Here is a 23,673-nt window from a genome sequence, read left to right as displayed (position 1 = left end):
TGTTAAATCTGTTTTCTATCTACATATATGAATTTCAAATCATTTTACACAATCAAGGTACAAGTCAAGGAACCATGCAAGCCATATCGTGTAGCAATAGAAGGTCCTCAAGCATTATAAACACTTTTACTTAACCTCGAATAGAGATTATACAAACGGACGTTAGTAGAATGATACAAATAAATATAGGACATATGTACACACATATACATACGTAGTCATAGTTTAAGTATTATTTAATAAAACTGATTTTTAATTTTTTCCGTGCTCTAATTCGTCTAAAATATGACAGTTCCCATCCAAATACTATTTTATTTTCATTTAATTACTTTTTACGTTCACAGTTGAACTATAAATTCTGTCTAAAAGTATGCTTCACACTAATCGAAGGATTTAAGGTACATTTGTAGATTTAACATTATTCAAAATTATAATATCAATGTAACGAATCACGACTATAACAAAGTAAAACAAAGTAATTTATAAATTTTCAAAATTAATAGAAATCTTAATCGGTATTAGAGGGCACACCTAGTGAGAGAGCCTAAAAAAAGCGATTTTTAGGAATTAAAAAAAGCTACTATATCAATAGTGTTAATATATTCAGGGTATATTTGTACATACATATTTTAAGAATAAATGATTGAAACCTAAAAAAATTCACTCTAGAAAATATTGTGCGTCGGAAAGAAATTTAAAATTCGTTTTAAAAATAATTTGAATTTTATTCAAAATTTTGGACGTTTTTGGCCTATCAAAATTAAATTTTTGATCAGATCAAAAAATTATTAGGTTATTGTAAGAGAACTAAATACAAAACAAGTGGAAATTTTCTGATACTGTAAGTCAAAAAATATTTTCAAAAGTTTGCCCCTTAACAAGAAGTGTGGCGCATACGACAAATACAGAAACACATGTACAATCTGCATATAAATTTTTAAATACATACATAGTACATAACTTGAATCTGTGGAATAAAAGAAGTCCCGTCGAAGCCACCAAGACACATATCTAGGAAAATCAATTATTTTACAGTGCCTATCATTATTAAATATTCATCGCCCACAGAGATAATTTTTATTCAGCATTCTCATCATATTCCGGTTACTGAAAATTTTGAAGACTTTGCAAATTCGTGATTGTAACATTTTTTTCAGCAAAATAAAAAATAAAAGACCATTAATTAATTGTTTTCAAATTAAATTTCATATTATTATAATACTCATACGCTAAGTATGATAAATGATCGGAAAAAATAATAGAAAAACATTAAAGCTTCAATCGAAATTAAAACCGTATTCTTTAAAAAATAAGGATATGTGTATATGTTAACATAATATAATTATAAATACCAAATACGAAATGAAAATATGTAATTTATAAATATTGTATATACATATATGTCAGTAGATCAGTAGATTGCTTGCACAAATACATATTTACATACATAGTATACGCACTTTAAACAGTTCAACTTATTTAATATATGTATGTAGCGTTAACTATGCAAATCTTTACGCAGTACAAATGTTTACACCTTAACAAAATTAAAATTGTATATTAATTATATTATATAATTACTATTTATCATAATTTCACAGAGTTTCTGTTTAACTGCCCGTGGCTGTGTTGGCATTCAAGTGCATTAAGTAACATCAAAACGTTTGATTTTTCATTCACATTTATATTCCATTAAGAAAGTATTTAATAGTGCATAAATACATAGTTTAAAATCAGCAAACTATTTTAAAATTTCATATTTTGCACATTGGCCTATACTTGAGGTTGTATTATGTCATTTATGTTAAATAATATAATATTTTCAGCATATCTTCAAACTTTCAAACAAATCCATCCTACTATTTGTATGTGTATATAGTATAAAATATTTGCGTTTTACTCTTAGTAATAAGGATACATTTCTATGTTAATTTTTGCTGCTATAATCATTCACGTTAGCATTATAATATATTATATTTTAAATTTTATTAAAACTAACATTAAAATTTCTATAAAGGGCATTCAGAGGATCGCAGAGAAGTTATGTGTTTCTTATGTGTGTGCTACAATTCGAAGAATTCATCTTGCTGTTTTTCTAGTCGCTTCAGTGACTTTTGCACGTGTCGAGTTTGCGTGGTGTTCAACAGCTGCGCAGTGTCCGATGTGCTGCCCGAAGAACTGTTCCGTTGGTGGTTTGATTGATTTTGCCGATTCGTTTTGTAAGAATTATTCAAATGATTATTACGCCTGTGCTGTACAAAATCGGTGGTAACAAACAGATCGTTGTCACTCTGGCTAGTAATCATTCTGTAATTCAAAATTTATACATTCGTTTAGAAATTTTGGTATTAAAAAATTATATATAACAAAGTAAAAATAAATATTATAATTAACTTTAAGAAACTTTAGGCAATTGCATCATTTACAATTTACGATAGCATACTTTTAGGAATACATCATACATCTACCATAGATAGTTTGTGTGTGCTGACAGACACAGTTTTTTCAAATTCATGCTTTAAACTAATTAAATATGGTTGTAACTTCGCATACTAGTTTTAATACTAAAGTACGAATACGAAACTTACTCTTTGGATTTCTCAACATATTTTCTCGACTCAGAGATAGTTGAATCGATTTTACTTAAGAACTCGTTTATGCATTTACGATTTTCTTCCTCCGGCGTCATAGTCACCACAGAGTCAAGCGATTTGCTCTGTTTATTACTGCTGCTGCTGTGATTGTTTAGCGTGACATCATCGTTGCTGTTTTGCACTAATAATTCACCGGCAATTGAGTATGGACGAGTTGGCAGCGTGGATGGACGCGGATTATTTGCTGAGTCAAGACAACTGGTTGGTGCTGCAAATACGCCAAGTGGATCAGCGGTTGTATTGCTCGTATTTGTAGCATTTATAGAATTCACGATATTTTGCGAATTTATATTATTTTGCAGCACAGTATTGTTGGAACTAATTTGTAATGGATTATTTTCATCCGCTTTGGGATAATACGGCGACGATTTATCCACTGGGATTAACAAAAACTGGCGCAAGAAGAGACTGTCTGAGGCGAAGAGCCGATTGGCGCGTCGTATCTGTTCCGTCTGTCAATAGAAAAATTAAAGACGATTGGTTATTTAGCATGTTAAAAATTCATATCAATTATAAAAAAGATCTCAAATATTTAATAGTCTTTAATAACTTAATTATAATAACCAAAAAGTACAATGACTGATTGAAAATGATTTGATGAGATTGGAGGAATTAAGTTATCACAAAACACGATATATGGTACGTAGGTATACGAAAGTGAAGACGATGATTGATGACTTGATAGCATTTGTTATATTTGACCACATTATCACTTTTGAAGACACATTTATTGCTTTTTCTTTATTAAAAAAAAAAACGAATAGTAATGTTAAAAGTTAGAAAAAGCAAATATTGGTTATTAAAATAATTGCAGTAATTTGATTTAAAAAAAACAAATATGCGATTAAAATAATATTATAACTGAAACCATCAGACATTTGAATGCAAGTTAGAACAAAAAAAAAACAGTTGCATTAATCTTAATACATTTACTGATTACAGTTACAAATATGAAAACCATCCTTTACAAGTATAAGTTTGTCTTATATGTGTTAAAATATGATAAGAAACCACTTTATCTACATAGTCTTAAAAACAAATATGTTACATTGCTTGTGAAAGCACCTGAAAACATTTACGTAATATTTAATTAAAAGAGAAATTACTGCAGATCTAATATGATATGAAAGCAAATAAGTACCTAATTTTGTTAAATCTTATCTTATCTAACTATGTTATCTGGCCGTTTAAGCGAAGATTTATTCTATACATAAACTATTTGCTCACATATACTTTTTATAATTTACATAAATTTAGAATTGCACAAAACCATTAATTCACAGAATGAAAAAAATCTGTTCCAAATTTGATATGTGCATCAATATTCATAATCAATTTCTTTGATAATATAATATTTTTCACTGTTCTGCTCGTTTGCTGTACTGGTTCTTAAAATAAACAGTTCTCGAGAATAACCCAATGACCAAATAAAAGGTTGGTCACAACTGGATTTCCAACTTATTTAAAAATAAATTCTATTCAAGAGAAAACATACTGATAAGCTTTTTTTATTTTTTCGTATTCTTTCATACAATGTAAAAAAGTATGTGGAAATATACATACATATGTATGTGCTTACTGGTTTGCCAGTTGGTTTTAAAAGTCGAATTCAACTTTTAATTTTTTTTGAAGCACTAATGTACATACATTTGCGTATAATATAACTCACTTAAAGGCCAAATAATGTTTAATCGATAACCAATGTATATAGGTATATATGATTTATACAATAAAACAAACTGTAGGTCTCAAAAAAAAAATACTATAAATACGACTAATTTTTTAAATAGTAGTTACAAAACATACCGAACATCCATATTTGAGCGCTATACCCTGCAGTGTATCTGTCTTCTCCACGTCATGTCGTATCAGCGTCTCATTGTTCCTTAAGTTATGATTACAGCAAGTGCTACCATATTTTTTGAGTGAACGCGCCGATTCGCGAATTGATTGCTTCTCGTTAAACATCATGTAATCGGCATCATCCATATCGGGTACGATCTCATGGAACTGAAAGGTCAAAGGAGAAGTTAATACAATCTACAATATATACATATATAAAATATAAAATTTTCTAAAATATTTTATTGATAAATAAGATAAAGAGTGACTAACTACAATTTGTAAGCAGTTTTCACTTCCAAAAACGGTTTTTAAATGAGCTTTTACTTTCCTATACCTTAACCTTAATTAAATGCATATATAACTTCAATTTCATGAAATATGCTCAAACATTCATCCTTTCGTACGTAAATATTATCATACTACTGGATGCAATGTTTACTATCCTTACAGTGCCAAATAGTGTATTTGACGTCATTTGCAGTGCAACTAAGCCCAACATCTGGTCTATAACTCCGTCAGACATATCATGGCCAAAAACAAACTTTCGATATGCACTAAAACTACATGTAGCATTCAAATGAAAACATTGCAGGTACAAGCAATTCACAAAATTTCACAATTAGAGCATTCAATATGTTTATCAGTGCAAAAACTCTTGGAAATGTATTCAAATGAAATGGATGTATTTTAAAATTAGCTGCATAATTTTTTGAGGCATTCTACTCAAACTAAAAGTGAAATACACAAATCAATACACTCACTTAATAATGGTCGATTTTCTATTTTTTAAAACGTTCCTTTGCATATTAGCAGAAGTAAGCAAGGTTTTCCACGAATTAATCACCCCACCTCATACCTTTTATTTGAAAGTTCCAAACTTGTTCGAGGTTCAGCGCTGAAGTTGTTTCACTTTACTATGCACCGATCACTGCTACATTAGCAATCATAAAATCAGCCAAGCGTTTGAATCAATTTTCCATTTTTTGTTTAATAATATCTTGTGTGTAGCAATCACAAAAAACACATTTTGATGCAAACGTGTAAGCTTATTTTTTGTTGCGCAAATTTTTAACCAGGGACAAACTTGTGAAGTGGCGAAGTAGCTAAGTAGCTAAGTAATAAATTTAAAGCTAATAAATGAGATAAAGTTATACTGAGTTATACGGCCAAATTTTTGTTGGGCACTCCGAAGTACGCACAAATAAAGCACACACAGCTGATTTTCCTTTTACCTGAGAAAGTCAAATCAATGAATACTCACCCAAATAACGGAAGCTTTGATCACAAAGTCGGTAATGCATTTGTAATAAATTAGTTTAAAAAAATTATTTAATTAAAAATTAATCCAAATTAAATACAAATTTTATTGTTAGAATAACTATAATATGGAAATATAAAAATTTTAATTCCATCTCTAAACATAAAAATTTAACATCCTCTACTGCATCTCTGTGTGTTGACTTGCCAACAGCAATTTTTATTCTCATACAGTTGTAGCACAACAGATGTTGAAGAAAAATAGTCGTTAAAGTCGAATTGTAACGCTTCCACTTGCTTATAATGCAAATATATGTGTAATGATTATTCAAATTAAAGTTTTGTACTTCTAAATATATTATAATTATTATAATTTACTAATAAAATCCGTGAGCTTCGTTAGTACATATCGCGTTGCCAACTGCTAGTTAACTCAAGTAATTAATTTCTAATAAGATGGTTAGGGTTGCCGTACATACGTTAGGGAAAATAGCAGTACATAAGTACTTAATACGAAAAAAGTCTAAGTATAGCCTATTGAATTTGAAAACTATTTGTCAATAAAAAAATACATTAATTTAACAAAGAACTATTTCGGCTGTCTTATGGGTTATTGTAAGATAATCTCAGAGCCACAAATCCATGTGACGTTGGGTCTCCTAGCCTATACATAATGAATGAGAAACAATGAAATTATGTATATAGTTTAAGACTTAAAAACATATCTTTTATGCTATGCTATTAGCATACTAGTTAAAAGTTAAATAATGGAGAAGAAGAAAATATACACCTATTTCACACAAATACATAATGTATGGAATCTTGTCGCAAACTGAGCTATCTAATATCACAATTTGTTAACTTCTCTGCCACACCAATTTCCTAAACTTTAAAGGCAATAGATAAATAGGTGATATATTATATTTCATACTACATACGTACATATATGGGCCTGTAGATGTTTATATTCATCTTATCGGTGTTTACATTAAAATTAATATTTACCGAGCGTTTTTCTAAGATCATTTGTTTTAGCTGCACAACAAAATGAATAAGAAATAAGCTACAAAACAGAACATAAAATATACTGTATAGCAAAGGGGTCGAAAGGCGTATTCATTAAAAGAAGCCCACGTGATGGCGATGATGAGGGAAGATCACTAAGAAATAAATTTTAATTCAAATTAATAACCAAAAAAGACACCAAATTTGCTTAGCTCACTACATACATACGTACATACATATGCGAAAGTGCGCCGTAAATATGTACGAGTGTGTACACACGTGTGCAATTATGAAGATTTTTGCCAGTTGTTTTGTTGTTGGAATTGCTGGAGGCGAAATTCTCGATAATTAGTTATTAAACAATTTTGTGTTGTTTAAAAGCATTTCATTGTTGTAAATTACTTTTCCAATCGAAATAATTGTCATCATGCGATTCACGACGTCTCGACGTTTTCGAATTGCACACGTCTGCGATAAATAATATATTTAAGTTAATGCAGATGGTTACATACTAATACTTGTACGATTCCTATTTTTTATTTATTTCTGCTTTTAATTTGTATTACATAATTTAACACTGGCTCATATAAACTTATGTTTGCATAAAATTGTATTGTATTTGCAATCATTCATCGTGGCATATTGCAGTAATTATTTATAATCAGGTTCGTCGCATTGTTTTGTTACTAATCTTAAATGTCACGTTGCTTTGTGCGAGCATATGCTTTTTGACACCTTTATGCACGTAAAGCAAAAAAGAATCCATCAAAATATATTGAAATGTTTACATTCAGAAAGATATATCAGTTCATCAATTACTTAAATTACTAAACCAAAGTGTTAAGGGAACTATATATAAAGATAGAAATATAATATTTGTAATTGACAATGTGCATAGCAGAATGACAAAACGGTGAAATATGTATGTCTCAAATGTAACTGAAAATGTGTCGCCGCCAACGCTTGAATGGTATGCAGTGCATAAGTGTTGGTGCTTGGGGCTAAAAAAGACTTTATGGCTAAGATTAACCACTTGAAATTTGGCACTTAAATGCAAACATATTTACGATATACATACATATGTATGTGTGACACTTCCTTTTTCCAAAGTTTATCATTGATAAGAATCGCTATAACAATTCGAAACAAACCGACGCAAGCGCATGGATCTCATTTAAGGGGTAGCATGTGTTATTAAAAATTAAGTATTTTATTCAAACGAAGATACATAATTGGCAAAGATTTTTTCAAAGGAAAATATTCAAAACTCGGTCATTACGACGTCATTTCCGGCATTGGAGGTCATTTTGGAATTGAAGGTTTGGGCGACAGGTTGTCAATGCAACTTTGTTATATTTTGATTTTCGTAAGAATTGTATAATTTATAATACTAAAGTATTTCGTAAAAAAATGTTTTTTCTATTTCCAATGAGATATTAAATCCAAATATTCTTATATACTAGTCGGTTAGCTTTTAATTAACATACATACATATAGTAGCTTTCCTTATATCCCCTGAATGGGATATATTACATTTGCCACGAGTTTGTACACCCAGAAATAAACGTCGGAGACTCTATAAATAATCGGCATCACGAGCTGAGTCGGTATAGACATGTCTGTCTGTCTGTATATAAGCGAGCTTGTCCCTCAGTTTTTGAGACATCAATCTGAAATTTTACACACGTCCATTTCTCCCCAAGAAGCTTGTCATTTGTCCGAACCAACGATAGCATATATGGTATATAGCTGCCATACAAACTTAACGATCAAAATCATGTCCTTATATGGAAAACGAGATATCGTCACGGAATTCGGGATGTATTAATGTTCAGCGCAACGCTACAATTTCCGAACAAATTGTTCAGACCTCTACAGCATATACACAACTGCCATATAAACTAACCAAAGTCAAGTTCTTATATAGCAATTTTTTTTATTTGTGAAGGGTATTATAGCTTTGGTGCGGCCGAAGTTAAGGTTTTATCTTGTTCTCAATTTTATTGGGAAAAGTTTAAAGAATCTTCAATTATCATACCATATTACATTATAAACGTTTCTACCTAATTTATGAAACACACGAATTTACACATTTGGTAGCTTTGCTCAGCTCTTTATAAGACAGTTAGTGGTGAAATTTAAAGAGGATAAGTATGTTTTAGTTAGGATATCTTCGGTTTTTTGCTTGCATTTGTAAATTAAAAATATATTACTACAACATAAAGAACTGACACTGCTTCTTTTGTTGTTATAGCAGAGCGTATTATATATCGAATAACAGAAATACAAAACAAATAAGGTAATTCGTAGGCGCAAGTCATTGTGTTAACCATATTATGATGTCTGAATCATTAAAGTTATCAATAGCAACACAAACAATAACTTCCGCTGCCATTGCGGTACAATTATAGAAACTTTTGATAACAGTATGTGTGTAGGTGTATAGGTAGCCCAATACGTTGTTTAATTGTATTTTAGGCATGCTGATTCGTGTAGTTGTAGGATATTTCGGAACCATCAAAACATCATGATCTAGAATTGTGGCGTGCACGCGCCATACCGTTATCTATACAGAGTGTTATACGGCTTTTTATGTACATACATATATGTACATGTGTATACTTATATGTATACCATAGATGATCTAAACAGTCAAACATTTTCATACGCGACTTTCCAAAGAGTTAATAAAGCTAATCTTTGTTTATATGCACAACAATAAAATTCACTTGTTTATATGTGAATTTCATTTCAGCTACTGCTGCGAAATGATGGCAGTAAAAAACGGGAAAATTCCAAAAACTTATTTAATAAATAAAAGGGATAAGTACTGCGATGTGAGTATCCTTTAACTCATTGCGGCACTTTATTTGAGTATATGCATAATTGAGTGAAATTGTAACTGAATGAAATGTGAATCCGTATCATTATAGCATTTATGTGCTACAATGTATAGCTAAATTACACTAGTAAACAAAATTAAACTTTTTTGTTTTATGAAGCTTCTAAACTGTTTCTTACTAATTTGGCTTACTAATTCGCTGATTCCAAATCTACCCTCAGTTTCTTTCTAGCAGCAGCAGTTTTAGTGATACAGGTACTTCTTGAAATATTGTTAGTCGGATTCCTTTAATTAATTTTTAGGGGAAAAATTATTTAATTTTAAAAATAAATCGCTATGTCTACATTAAGGAGAATTTGTTTAAATGAACCGAATAGTTTTTGTGCGGTTAGTGGTGACTATGGCATATGTTTAGAGAATGCCGTTTAAATGCGTCTGATTCTACAATAAAGGACTATTTGGACTACTTTTGGAAAGCCATTACAAGTATAAACTGATATGTGTGTCAAGCTTCCAGAGACTATAATGTAACATGAGCATTAAGATGCACTTACTCTTCAGTCAGAAAATTTAGGCGACTCAAGCGAATAACAAGGATAACGCTTTCATCAGGATATTCACACTATGGAAGAGCGACACCAGAGTTGTTGGAATGCAAATACGATGGCTGATTACTGCTGAAGCATTCAAAACAAAACTGATGTTTTCACTCATGCAAGAAAAGCACATCAAAAAAGTTTTTTCATCTTAAGTAAGAGCCATATATTTTTATACTCTTCCAACATGTTGCTACAGAGTAAAATAGTTTTGTTCACCTAACGGTTGTTTGTATCGCCTAAAACTAATCGAGTTAGATATATAGGGTTATGTATATATTAAAGATTAGGATGAAGAGACAAGTTCAAATCCGGGTGACTGTCTGTCCGTCCGTCCGTCTGTGCAAGCTGTAACTTGAGCAAAAATTGAGATATCTTTATGAAACTTGGTACCTAAAGACGGTTTGTATTGCGGATGGGCATAATCGGATTACTGACACGCCCACAAAACGCCATTAATCAAAAACAAATTGCCATAACTAAGCTACACAATAAGATACAAGACTCTTATTTGGTATACAGGATCACTTTAATGAGGGGCATCTGCAGTTAAATTTTTTTTTTAAGTGGGTGTGGTCCCGCCCCTAATAGGTTTAATATGCATATCTCCTAAACCGCTAATGCTATATTAACAAAATTCACTGGAAGCAAATTTTTTTAGAAACTCTACCTACAGTGTGAAAATGGGTGAAATCGGGTGGCACCTCCGCCCACTCCCCATATAACAGTACTGTTAAAAACTACTAAAAGCGCGATAAATCAAGCACTAAACACGCCAGAGACATTAAATTTTATCTCTGGGATGGCATGAGATGACTTTATAGGAACCGCGTTCAAAATTAGACAGTGGGCGTGGCACCTCCCACTTTTAGGTGAAAACCCATAGATCTCCCCCCATAGATCTCCCCCGAGATCTGCTTAACCAATTTCAACAAAATTCGGTACATAACGTTCTTTTCATATTTCTATGTTATAGTGCGAAAATAGGCGAAGTCGGATTACAACTACGCCTATTTTCCATATAACACCATTTTAAATTCCATCTGATTCTTTCACTTTCCAGTATGCAAATCAAGCAATAATGATTGTATGGGGGCAAAAGTTTGCGTGAAAAATGAAAATTGTCTAAATCGAACCAAAACTGTTCAAGCCCCTAGGTACTGAATATGTGGATCCCAGTGGCTACAGTTGACTTTTTACCGAAAATATCGGTCAATGTGTAAGATATATAATTGAAATTCATATAATAAAATAAAAAAATAAACTCTCGATAACTGTATGTATTTGTGTCAAAGATGGGTTGAATCGGATCAATACTTCCTTTAATATACAATTTTGCCAACAACTGACCTAATTTCCCTTGCAAGTTGCGAGAATATAAAATGTTCGGTTACATCCGAACTTAGAACTTCCTTACTTGTTTGATTCTATAATTGTAGTAGTTTTGGCTAAAAATTTTGTACATACATACATATTTCGAAAACTAGAGCTGCTGCAAAAAGCTTCATAAAACTTCATAAAACAAAACTACTTTTTCCCAGTGTTATCACAAAATTACATTATTAATATACATTACGAACTTTATAAATGGAATGAGTAGTACAGGTGTATTTATATAATAATATGCTACTTTTTTTTAATACACCCAAAAGCTTTAGAACAAACACACTACTTGATGACATTATCATATGGCATGAATCATAAATTGGTAGTATCTTTTGAATATTGTGTATAAATGTGTGTATGTATGTGCTTATGCATACGTACTTTACTTTATAGACTTTAGTAAAACCCGTTCGGTATTAATAGGTACAATAGTTAATACCTTTGTTTTGTAGTGATACCGCGCTAAGAGATAGTAAATGGTTTATATACGTAAATTAATAAATACATACATATCTACATAAGTACATATCATTTCATACAAATAAATTTATATGAACCAGCAGTTAAGGTACACAAATACTCATACACCGGCATATATGTATTTGCTTGTAAGAGGGTGTATGTATAGCTATGTAGTTCTATTGGAACAAGTAATTTATTTAGTACATGACGCTCAGTCTTAAATATGTCCTTCACCACGCTGTGATCCAAACTAAATCAAACCAAATATTTAAGTACCTACTACAATGCGCAAGTATTTAGAGCAATGTGTACGTAACTAAGTGTGTATATGGTGACCATAAATTTTTAAATCAATATCAGGTATTACGTAGTGTCAGTGTCCGAGAGCATTTAACAAATAAACAAAGTAATTAATTCCTTGCGTCAAATTTAAAACCATTGCAGGAATTCTACCCTGTCACACGGAAGGTTTCAAAATATTAATACATATTAACGGGTGTTTGTCAGAGTGTAGCATTGATACATTGATTTTTAATACCTTTTGACTCTGGCTTTCTAAATCGATAAGAACGTGTTAATTTATTTACGTGACAATATTTAAACTTATGATGTAAATCGTAATAGGTTTATTGTCGAAAGTCACGAACGTGGTGGCCATTTTAAATCAAACCTTCATAGATAATTTCCCAAAGAACAACAAGTTTGTAGATACGCTTATTTTCAATTGAATATCTCGATATACTAGAAGGGAATTCCCTTTTCAATCATTCATCTGAAACCGTTAATAGTTACTTTTTTTTATATACTACGTAGATACGTATTTATAGACATAGCTTCCTGTTGGAAAAACTACTAAGACAGTTCAGAAAAACCCCTTAGCTTACGGAAAATGTGGATTTCTCAAATTCCAACATTTTCAAGAAATAATACACATGTGCATATGCATATTTATATACATATAAATTTTTAAAATATGCATATTATAGTTGTTGGCAGAATTTATTAGCGTCTTTGTTTCATAATTAATTTATAGTTTACGTTTATACAAGTTTATAGTACAATCATTTACAAACTGCTCGGTTGTAACATTTTTAATTACGCAAATAAATTTTTCTATGTATGGTAAGATAACTTTTTGCATAGAGCGGCAGATATACAAATATACTTAATATTAATAAGGGATCTTAGTTCACCTGGATCTGTTGACCTGAGGTTTAACCAAACTCAACTAAAGGATAGCTGGTCTCTTTACACGCGATCGAGTATGAGTAGAACAATTTCATAACGACTGACCCTAGAACTTTCAAGTAAAAAAATGGGCATTTATTTGCGAGTATATTTTTTGAACTTTGCCAACTAGTTGCTATGTTGGTCATCTCAAGTGGCAAAATCTCAAGTGTATGGTTTTGTGTACAATCGCTATTTCTTCGATATATTTTGAATTAAAGTTTAATCGAAGGGAATTACGTTCTCTGATAATATTCCCAAATGTAAGTAATAACTCGAGTAATCGTAAGTAATTAGTACTAACGATAGTGATCCTAAAACGTATATTCTATTAGGCACGTTTTTAAATTTTTAATTAAAATGTCAAATTTTAGCAGATTGAAAACATGATATAATTTAAAAACAAAAATGTCTTAATCAACTATTTTCGTATATAGTATGTACTATGTATGTAAGTATGTGAAAAGGACTCTAAATTTGCTGTACACAAATATACGTAAAAGTTTATATTAGCTAAATACTTTTAAATTTTTTTCACTCACATGAATTTCATACACGTCAAATTTAGCTTTTAACCTTAAAACATATTTTCTCACAAGTCCTAAGTTTTTTTGCTATTTCTGACAGCTTAAAAATTATATTTAATGCTTACTTCTATATGTCTAATGTCTATATAATAATATCGTGGCAATTTACAACTATATCACGTGATCACGTCTTAATAACACGTTATTTGCATTTTTAAATGCAAATTTGTACGCATTACCTATTATTAGTGTTCGTTTTTGCAAGTAATCAATTAAGCAATTAAATTTATTCAATTATTATAAAGATTTTTGCCATCTTCCAGCAATTAAATATGAATATAATATGTATACTATAAACAAATGTAAAGAAATGCATTTATTTTCCCAAACTGGTCCTAAAACATAATAGACACGAATTATTTCATAATTAAATTGGTTGTATACAGTAATGATTCGACAAACCGACAAGGTATTAAACGAATAATTACGATACAATAAATTATTTAAAAAGTATCACAAAGGGACTTCTGCACTCCGTTTTACAATCGGAAGTTTTTTTTCGATTATTATCTTGTCTAAAATATTAACTATTGCTCTTAAAGAAACCGAATTTTAGAGATGCGCTCAAAACGTTATTATATGTTCAAAGTTTATAGATGTATTTAGGTATATGTATCTAAATATTTGCTGCCAAACTTATAAGAAGAAGTACAATGCGCTAATATTCATAGAAATATTAATCAAAATCCGGTTTCCAAGCGAAAATATGATAAGCAATTTCACAAAGTCGCTAAATTTTTTTATTAAATCTGAATTTGTATTTGTATTGATTGAAACTGGTATTATCGTTTCAATACGTAAATTGGTACAGTGAGGGTTTGCATATACTTTGCTTCTTTACAACAATATTAATTATATATTAATTAACAATTATGGTAATGCGAGTTACCAAAAAGGCAAAGTTTCCAAACAAAGATCACATGGTTATTTTTAAGATGACTCTCAAAATATTTCAGGGTGCAATATTTTAGCTTAGCAGTTACTTGTATGAATTTTATATTTGTAATTAAGCAAGAACAGTCGGCTTCACTGTAGCTATAATATCACTTCTTATAGCAACTACTCGTATATGCGAAACTTCATCTGAAAACGTAACCGGGCAACGGTTTGCATCCAACGATACAACTTTTACTAGATCCTTTATGAAGATCTTTGTTTTAATTTTAATCGGTCAGTTTGAATGGCAGCTATATACTAAATAGGTCCGATCTAAACAATATGTTCGGATATTTTAGCGTTGCTTTGGACAATAATCTATATCAAATTTCGAGAAGATAAATTGTCAAATAAAAAAGTTTTCATACAAGAACTTGATATCGATCTAATTATAGTGTTTCGACAAATGAGCAGCTTCTTATCGAGAAGAGAACGTGAGCAAAATTTCAGATCGATATCTCAAAAACTGAGGCACGGACGGACAGACGAACATACCGACATGGCTGTATCGACACAGCTCGTCACACTGATACTTTATATGCATACATATATACTTTATAGAGTCTCCGACATAACCTTCTGGTTGTTACAATCTTCGTGGCTAACCTAATATACCCTGATCATAGTATAGAAAGAGAAAAAAAAAAAAGAAACGTGATCATAATACATATATCATATCTATCTGCAAAGCTATCTGTATACTGAATTCAAATATTGTGCGAAATTCATTTGAGACTATCCTTTTTTCATTCGCCTCTTGCGCTAACTTTATTAGAATGATATGATCAAACTTTTCTATAGAAACCTTTGTGAATATTTCTGCTATGTAAGTATTACATATACATACATACTTATATGCATGTAACTAAATATATTATAAATAGTATAATATTTAAAAACCTGCCACAACCGACGTACGTGCTCATGTATCAAATAAATAAAGTTTATTTTATTTTCTTACGTACATAATTTTATACTACAAGTATATCTGAATTCAAATTTCAAGATAGCGCGGAATTTCATAATGCCCATATACGTATACACATACGTAGTTGCACGCTAGCATAACCTTAACCCCATCAAAATAAAACAATGCGATAATTGCAAAACTTTAGCACAATAGTTTTAGTTTACGTTTAAGTATTATTATTATTATTAATTTGGGTTTTTTCTTTTTCATTTATTTGCTCTTAGTAAAAAAAAAAAAAAAGACGTCAGCAATTTAAGCCGCATAATTTGCTCAGAAGCAACAACTGACGCCTCAAGGTTTTTTGTGGTAATCAGAATCAAACAAATCCGACATGCAAACATACAGATGTTCAAACCTAAATGTAATGGTGCATGTACATACATATATATTATATATAATATATACAAAAATATGTGTGGGGATCTACAAAGTGGCTATAGAAATCTGCCAGACATTGTTCAAAACTGACTACTTTTTGTTTTATCCGAGTTTTTATCCAATTACAATATATACTATTACATATATATGTACATACAAATGTGCAAACCCATTTTAACATTGATTATTTATTTAGTCGTGGGAGTAGTGCAAATCCTTTGTAGCGTTTAGTTGAGTTTTGTTGCATTAAATTTTTATTATGAACCATAAAATATGTAGCAGTGGAATTAAAAGTATCTCATATTTACACATATATCTATGTATGTATGTATGTATATGTGTATGCTCGTATTTGCATATTTTTTGTGAATAATATTTCAAATTGTTACACGAACCATCTCTTTGTAACATCCTTCGATCCATGACAAAAACCGACATATTATTTTCGTTGTAATCAGAAAATCATTATCAGTTTTTTGACCAGAGAATGTTAATAAATTAAGTCTTTGTGCACTGGTGTACGAAATAGTGAAAGAAGACACAAAGAAAGCGAATGCATACTCGTACATATATGTACATGCAATATACATAAACTTCGCATTTATTTGATTAATACATATTCAATTATTATTTTACGTTATAGTAAAATATTTGGTTGATTAGAGTGTAAAAGGCAACAAGAGCAAGGAAAATGGCGAACAAGTTGGCTGATGATGCATATGTACGTCAATACCATAAAACCGGAAAGAACAAAATTTGATGCCATTTTCCATATTTCCAGAATAAATTCTCAAAATTACGCCTTTTTATGTTAGGGCTGTAGATCGGCCTTACCCCCAAACAAAGTAACTTATTTAGACACATTTATGTACGACTACATAGTAGATATCCACTTACTACGGATTGATTTTAAAACTCAGTACTTAATTGCACTACAAAAACTAAAACCTCAAAGGTCTATTTAATTGTTATTATTATTAAATTAGCCGATATTAGTTGCGATTATTAATTCCAAAGGAGCAATTAACATCAACCAACATAAGTAATTAAATTTAAAAAAATTTTAAGCTTTTATACTATTTGGTTGCTTTGAAAAAAAAAATAATATATAGGATTTTATTAATCGGATTTCTGTGCAATTGATAATTATTACCAGATTCAATTGACTTGTACTTTGTAGACAATATTTTTCTAACAGTTTAGCGATTTAAGTTAGTGGAGAAATAATTTAATTAAGAATCAATGATAAAACTATTACTACATTCAGCTATGTTAGTATTCGGTTTTGGCATATTAACACGATATTAGGTATTACAATTAAATTCTAGTACGTATACTTTATTATTTCTATCACCTTAAACTCTGGGTGCCTAGTGTCTGAGCGCAATTTACAAGTTCACTTATTTTCCTTGGGGCATATCATAAATATTCAAACATGAAATATACTACTTTAAAAATTCTAATTTTTTATTTTCTTTGCTTGGTTTTAATATTTTCGTAATTGGACAATTTTCCTACCGGGAATAGATAAACTCATATCAGTAAATGTACATATGTATATAAGTATGCCCGTATGTACCCGAGTTTTTATGCATTTAGTTAAATATGCAAAATTCCATGAAATCAATGATTTCACACTTGTTGCGCCGTCAAAAGCATTTCGAGCTTTTGCTTTAGTATGCGCAGCGCAGGCAGGCTCTTAACATTTGAAAACAAGGTTGTGTGTGTATGCATACACATTTGTAATTTAAAAAATGCTAATGCATATGTATAATATATAACACATTAAACTGTAACAATGAACTACAAGTGTGGCAATTGAAGAACTTGATGAAAACAATAGGACGCAACCTTGACTTCGGGGAATGCATTTGTGCGCTGAAGACATACATTGTGCGCCCCAAAATATTGTATCTCAATGTATGCATGTAAGTATATGGGCAGTAATAGGAATCGATATATGTATGTATGCATCTTTAAATACATATTTAGCTAAGTAAACACACATTTTATTCGAGTCTTGCAATTGAAAATCGATAGTCCTCAAAATGCTCAACAACAACATTTCAAATATAAGTGAACACTCATAAGAACACATGTTTCTTGGGGAAATAATAATAATGGTCATAAAAATACTACACCACTATACATAAATAAAATCCAAGCTGCTTATAACCTCTGGTGATATATTAGACAGAAGCTGTCGCTAAATTACTACGGAGAAACTCCAACAAAATCGAGTAAAAAAATATTTAACAAATAATGATAATGTCTTGTGCAAACAACATCGAGTAAAAAAAATGTTTAACTAATAATCATAAACTCATAAAAGGTTATCAATAATACCGGCACCGATATAAATGGTTATTGGAGAGAATCAGGTTTCAATCGGTTGTGAACAACTAAGTGTTAAAAAAATTAGTTTTTAGCTCAGTCTTAGGCACTTTTGAGGATAAAGTACTTCGTAATTGATTCTTTTAAGGGTTATGTGTTTTTCCTAGTACCGATTACCTTTCATATGAAGAACGTACAGATTTTTTAGATTTCATTTGAGGTTGCTAAATACAATTTTGAGTGTTATTTATTTGTTTAATAAAAGGACTCTTAAAACTCAAATAATATTTTATATGCTTTTTCAATACTTTAGAGGGTTTTAATTTTTTTTTTTAAAGTACTGAGTACTTTCGGTACCGTATGTATTCAACACAAAATTAATTAAAAACAAGAAAAAACATGACTTCGGTTGTACCGAAGCTATACAAGTAATATCCTTCACAAATACAAAAGAATTCTTACAAGAACATGATTTCGGAGATTGTACCGCTGCTTTACACAATAATCCATGCACAATTTCTTAAAGTTATCTCGTCAAATGAAAAAGCTTGATGCCGATCGATCAGTTTATTAGGCAACTATATGCTATAGTGGTCCGATATCGACGGTTCCGACAAATGACCAGCTTCTTGGGGAGAAAAGGGTGTGTGCAAAGTTTCAGATCGATATCTCAAAAACTGAGGCACGGACGGACATAAAAACATACCGATATGGTTAAATCGACGCAGTTCATCATGCTGATCATTTATACTTACATATATATTTTTTATAGGGTCTCCGACGTTTCCTTCGTGACAAACTTAATATACCCTGTTCAGGGTATAATAATAATAACAGAAATTTGGCTGAGGCTTACTTCTGCTACCACTACTGTTTTTGTATAAGAAATAAATATCAAAAGAACTGATAAACAAAATTCAATATTTGATCATGCACCAACAGCATGGATCAAATGCGGTAATGCAGATCTTTTCAAATTGTATACGTAAATGTTACGTCTGACAAAAAATTAATTATATTCATATACATATATGTATGTATAAAAAATCAAGTAATTCGAAACATTTTCATACCGATCGCATTACCATAACACTATATGTATGTATGTATGCACTCACATATTTTCACACTCCCCCCTTTGCTATAGATTGCGGTACTCCTCAACGTTGAGGTAAACCGACCGTTCACAGAAATTCAAACAGACAAATCTAGACCAGTTTATTTGAGTCGTGATAGAGGGATATTATTAAGTAAATATGTACATACATACAAACGTTTGTATTGTATGTAAATATGCACATACATATGGTGCCTTCAGAAGGAATATTTCATTTGCTCATACATAGACATGTGCCCTGTACACAGCGATCTCGTTGATCCGGCTCCAACGTAATCCGGCAGTGTTACAAACCGATAATGCCTTGCTCTTATTTTTACATTGCACTCTTTTGCTCTCCGAGTAATAAAAGTATGTAATATAAAAAACTGTTTACTCATTTCTCATCGAGTTATTTATAAATATACATACATATATGTATGTAGAATGTGGCTGAGTTTGTATTATGCTTGATATGATTGAGCATGCATATGTTATTTATCATTATTATCCTTGTTGAGATATCAGTCTTGATGTTAAATAAATAAAGAAACAAATGGATTTTATGAAAAATTGTAAATATAAAAAAAAAAAAACGTTCCGAAACCTTCAACAAGATTGGTTGCAAAGTCGTATATGTAGAGGTGGTATGGTTCGAATTACAAACTAATTTGACCTTGACTTTTTATAGAGCAGTTTTCTTTCGGAAACTGGAAAAGATATTTAAAAAAAATGGATTTTGTCAAAACCACTTGGGTGAAAAACAATTAAAGGATAATTCAAAGGGTATAACAAATGTTTCAAATAATTAGGATTAAATTCAACAAAATATATGTAGGTAATTTACTACGGTATGGCTCTTAGCTCAATCAGTTCTGCCTTCAAATGTATCTATCATTTAATTCTGCTAAACCAATATTAATTTTAATTTCTTTATCTCTCTTTCACTAGTGATTCTTTGATTTTAAATTAACGCTTTCATACTTACATACTTGTATGTATGTACATGCATACGAGTACATACATACTCGTATATGTGTGCATGTGTATGCATGGCCTTCGGGCACTTACCTGGGAGTGGAGTTTCCAATCTTTGTACGCTTTTACAATATAATCCATTTTTCTGTTATTTTGTGGTTTCTATTTTTTTGTATGGCAAGCGGAAATGTGCTATCTGTCCACCAATCAAAGTTGGGAAGCAGTCTGAGTCACGATCGTCTTTTACTTCTTCACACAAGACAACACACCAGCAAAACTTTCGCAGCTGATCTTCTTGGGTTGACTTAGTAAATATGCGCATGTGTGTTTATCTATATGCACTTACTAATATACATACATATATACATTTGTATACACGATATGGGTGCTTGTATTTCCTCTTATTGTTTATAGTTGTGTGTAGTTTATTTCTTTTGGTAAAACCCACAAAACTCTGCCACAAAAGTTAATTTATTGTTGTTGTTGCTTTATAAAAACCTAACAACTAATGTACTTTACACAGTTTGTTGTATGTTTGTTTCGTGCGCTTTTGATACTGAAAGGTAAACGACTTGCACTTTAACAATTAACGGTTGTTCCGGACGTGTTATAGCTAATATCGCACTGCGGGACACGAACATTAGCTATTATATGTACGTCAGAACACTCAACGCCGTTGACGTGCTGCCAATTACAATTCTGCATGGGAATTCACCGTGTCCCCAGCGACTTTAATGTGCATATTCAGCGAAACAGTTTGTATGCATTACACCACATTTCACTAATCACTGGAGGCGACAGCGTGCGAGTAATTATTTAGATGAATTTATGAGATTTAATAATTTCAAATGTTTTAGCCAATGATTTCAATTTGCATTTAGTTTTATTCACAAATGTTTCGTTTTCCACTGTCGCGGTATGAAAACCCTAACGGGTTGTGTTTACGGTTAATTTGTTCTGGGACTGAGTGATCCCCGCCTTTTACCGTATTCGTAGTTATATATTTCACAACCACATAGGCAAGCGTGTTGATTTTCGAGTCACCGGTGCGCGTGGCAACAAAAGCCGATTTTAATTATTGTATGCGAAATAATAGTGGCCGGTGCTTTGTGTTTTGTTGAAACATAAAATTCACTGTGAGAATGTCCGCTGACCGGTGGAATCCGGCTTACGCGCCACGAATCGAAGCAAGTTGCACGTTTGTCCGACTGTTCGCCAGTTGTCTGATAGAAGCGTCAGAATATTCAGAGATGTGTGTATGTGGTTGGGAGTTCAGTGTCTGCGTGGAAATGTTAAGCGGCGATTAACCAAGTGAGTAAGTGAGTGAGTGATCAAGTGGTTGGAGTAAGAGTCTCGTCTCGACGATCTTTCTCGCAGCGCGCACAACTAACTCCGATTCGCGATTGATACCGACTGACTTCTCTACTGACAACTAGCGGCTGTCGACTCAAGCGACTTTCTGACGGCTATCTACCAACTTACATACAGTTGTTTCAGCTGGCGCCCCAGTGAAACACCTACGAAGTTGTGCGTGGCGCGGTGTATCATTGCGGGGCAGTGGGGACGTACTAGTGTGTCGGCGGAGAGCATTATACGAGCACACGAGCATAGATACATATATAATCGTATATATGTATGTATACGCGTTGGCATATGCATATACTAACATATGTGGCTGTGTGGTCATACATTTATTTATTTGCGTTCACATATGCACATACATATATACATACATGCATATATTTTGCATGATTGACAAAATTTTAAGTATTAACCAAGGAACAATCATAAAGCATTGCTTTTGCAGGTGCGGCATATCTTTCGTCTTCTCTTCGACCTTACCGACTATCTGTATGCGAGTTTTTTCATTTGCGACAGCCAAAAATACAATATATGCAGTTTTTTATTTGTTATTCAAAAGATCATTTCGATCTTATTTCAGCCGGTATGTGTATTCGTTAGAACGTCCCAATGTCTGTGTTACGATGGCCACATTGCAGACTGATGTGGTGTTGGTGGCTATGGTTGTGTGGTCGTCAAAGCCTGTTTAGCATTATGGTTGCGAATACTCTATTTTTATTAAAACAAAAGCGAGAGGCATTTAAGGTGGTGAGCACTTTGTGTCTGTGCAGCTTCTAACTAACAGTGGGCTTAATTAACCGAATTGTCGGTTTGTCGACAAAGCATGAGGGTTCATTGACAAACGCATCGACTTAGGTGAAGAAGGTGAAGCGCAGTAATAAGCCCAACTAAAAAATATGAATAAACGTCAACAATATTTTGTTTAATATTGTAAGCTTACTGGATATCTTAAATCTTTTTTTAAAAAAACGGCTCCGTGCTGCCCTTATATCGTCTAGAATGTCTATAAACGCACCCCTGTCGAGTCATGCCATACAAAGGTTAGGCGTTGAACCGTGCTTTTCGTTTGCTTTACCTACAGGGTTGTACCGTCTCTGACGTTTAAACAAATACAAACAAAAGCTTTGTTTTTATTGTTTGTTTGTAGTTAGTTAGTAGAGAGTGTCTAAAGAGTGACTATGTTTTGTTGTGAGTAATTTGGTTCAGTAAGAGAAATTTCGGAGGCTATATATTTTATTCATACTTTCCAAATTATGATGCCTTCGTTTGATTTTCGATTCGTAGGGCTATAGAGTGCAAATGCAAATTTATAAGCAAAACAAATATAATACATAAGTGCTTTAATATTTAGTCATTATTTATCATTGAAACGTACATGCTTATACATATGGAATATACATTGCTATACTCATATCACATATAAACAAATTATTTGCGGAGCAAATTTAGCGTCGTGGTGTTTTGGAGAACATGTCTATTTATTGACGCTCCAAAATTGGTGACACAAATATTTCTTTTCATTGATAACATTTAATGAGAAAATTGTATATCATTGATAACGTTTCAATAAAATACTCAAAGCCTCTATGGAACTTTACTCTGTTTGGATTATAACATTTTTTTTTTTTGAAAAATAAAAAATAAATAGGTATTTGTGTGAATTTTGCAAACGAAAAATGCCTATCATAGTTATAAAAAGGGTGCTTTATTTCAAAAATTAAATTAGAATTAAAAACGTTGAAACTTATTTTCGGTGTG

General features: G+C 31.5%; 1 protein-coding gene across 3 annotated transcripts; it reads right to left on the bottom strand.

Annotated features, from left to right (window-relative positions):
* Positions 1–1,183: 1,183 nt before the first annotated feature.
* Positions 1,184–21,990, bottom strand: red (LysM peptidoglycan-binding domain-containing protein red). 3 transcript variants are annotated; one of them, XM_070105804.1, is made up of 4 exons: positions 20,647–21,990; positions 4,461–4,664; positions 2,589–3,106; positions 1,184–2,307 (listed from the first exon to the last, which is right to left on the bottom strand). In XM_070105804.1, exons 1-4 carry the CDS (start codon positions 20,692–20,694, stop codon positions 2,064–2,066), a joined length of 1,014 nt encoding a protein of 337 aa, XP_069961905.1. In that variant the 5' UTR covers positions 20,695–21,990; the 3' UTR covers positions 1,184–2,063. The 3 variants fall into 3 exon arrangements, with proteins under 3 accessions (XP_069961905.1, XP_014086827.1, XP_014086826.1); XM_014231352.3 differs by lacking the exon at positions 20,647–21,990 and adding an exon at positions 5,261–5,686; XM_014231351.3 differs by lacking the exon at positions 20,647–21,990 and adding an exon at positions 5,356–5,685.
* Between the last annotated feature and the right edge of the window lie 1,683 nt (positions 21,991–23,673).

This window comes from Bactrocera oleae, chromosome 2, assembly GCF_042242935.1.
Source record: "Bactrocera oleae isolate idBacOlea1 chromosome 2, idBacOlea1, whole genome shotgun sequence".
Classification (NCBI taxonomy): Eukaryota; Metazoa; Arthropoda; class Insecta; order Diptera; family Tephritidae; genus Bactrocera; species Bactrocera oleae.
The sequence above is the reverse complement of the archived record's forward strand: the minus strand, read 5'-3'. Positions and strand labels throughout refer to the sequence as shown.

Bases quoted from the DNA above. Each gene is read 5' to 3' on its own strand.
- red (XM_070105804.1), bottom strand. From the start codon at position 20,694: ATGGATTATATTGTAAAAGCGTACAAAGATTGGAAACTCCACTCCCAG. The intron at 4,665-20,646 runs GTAAGTGCCCGA...TTGACCTTTCAG, and splicing joins ATTGGAAACTCCACTCCCAG to TTCCATGAGATCGTACCCGA. The intron at 2,308-2,588 runs GTAAGTTTCGTA...TTTGAATTACAG, and splicing joins TATGTTGAGAAATCCAAAGA to AATGATTACTAGCCAGAGTG.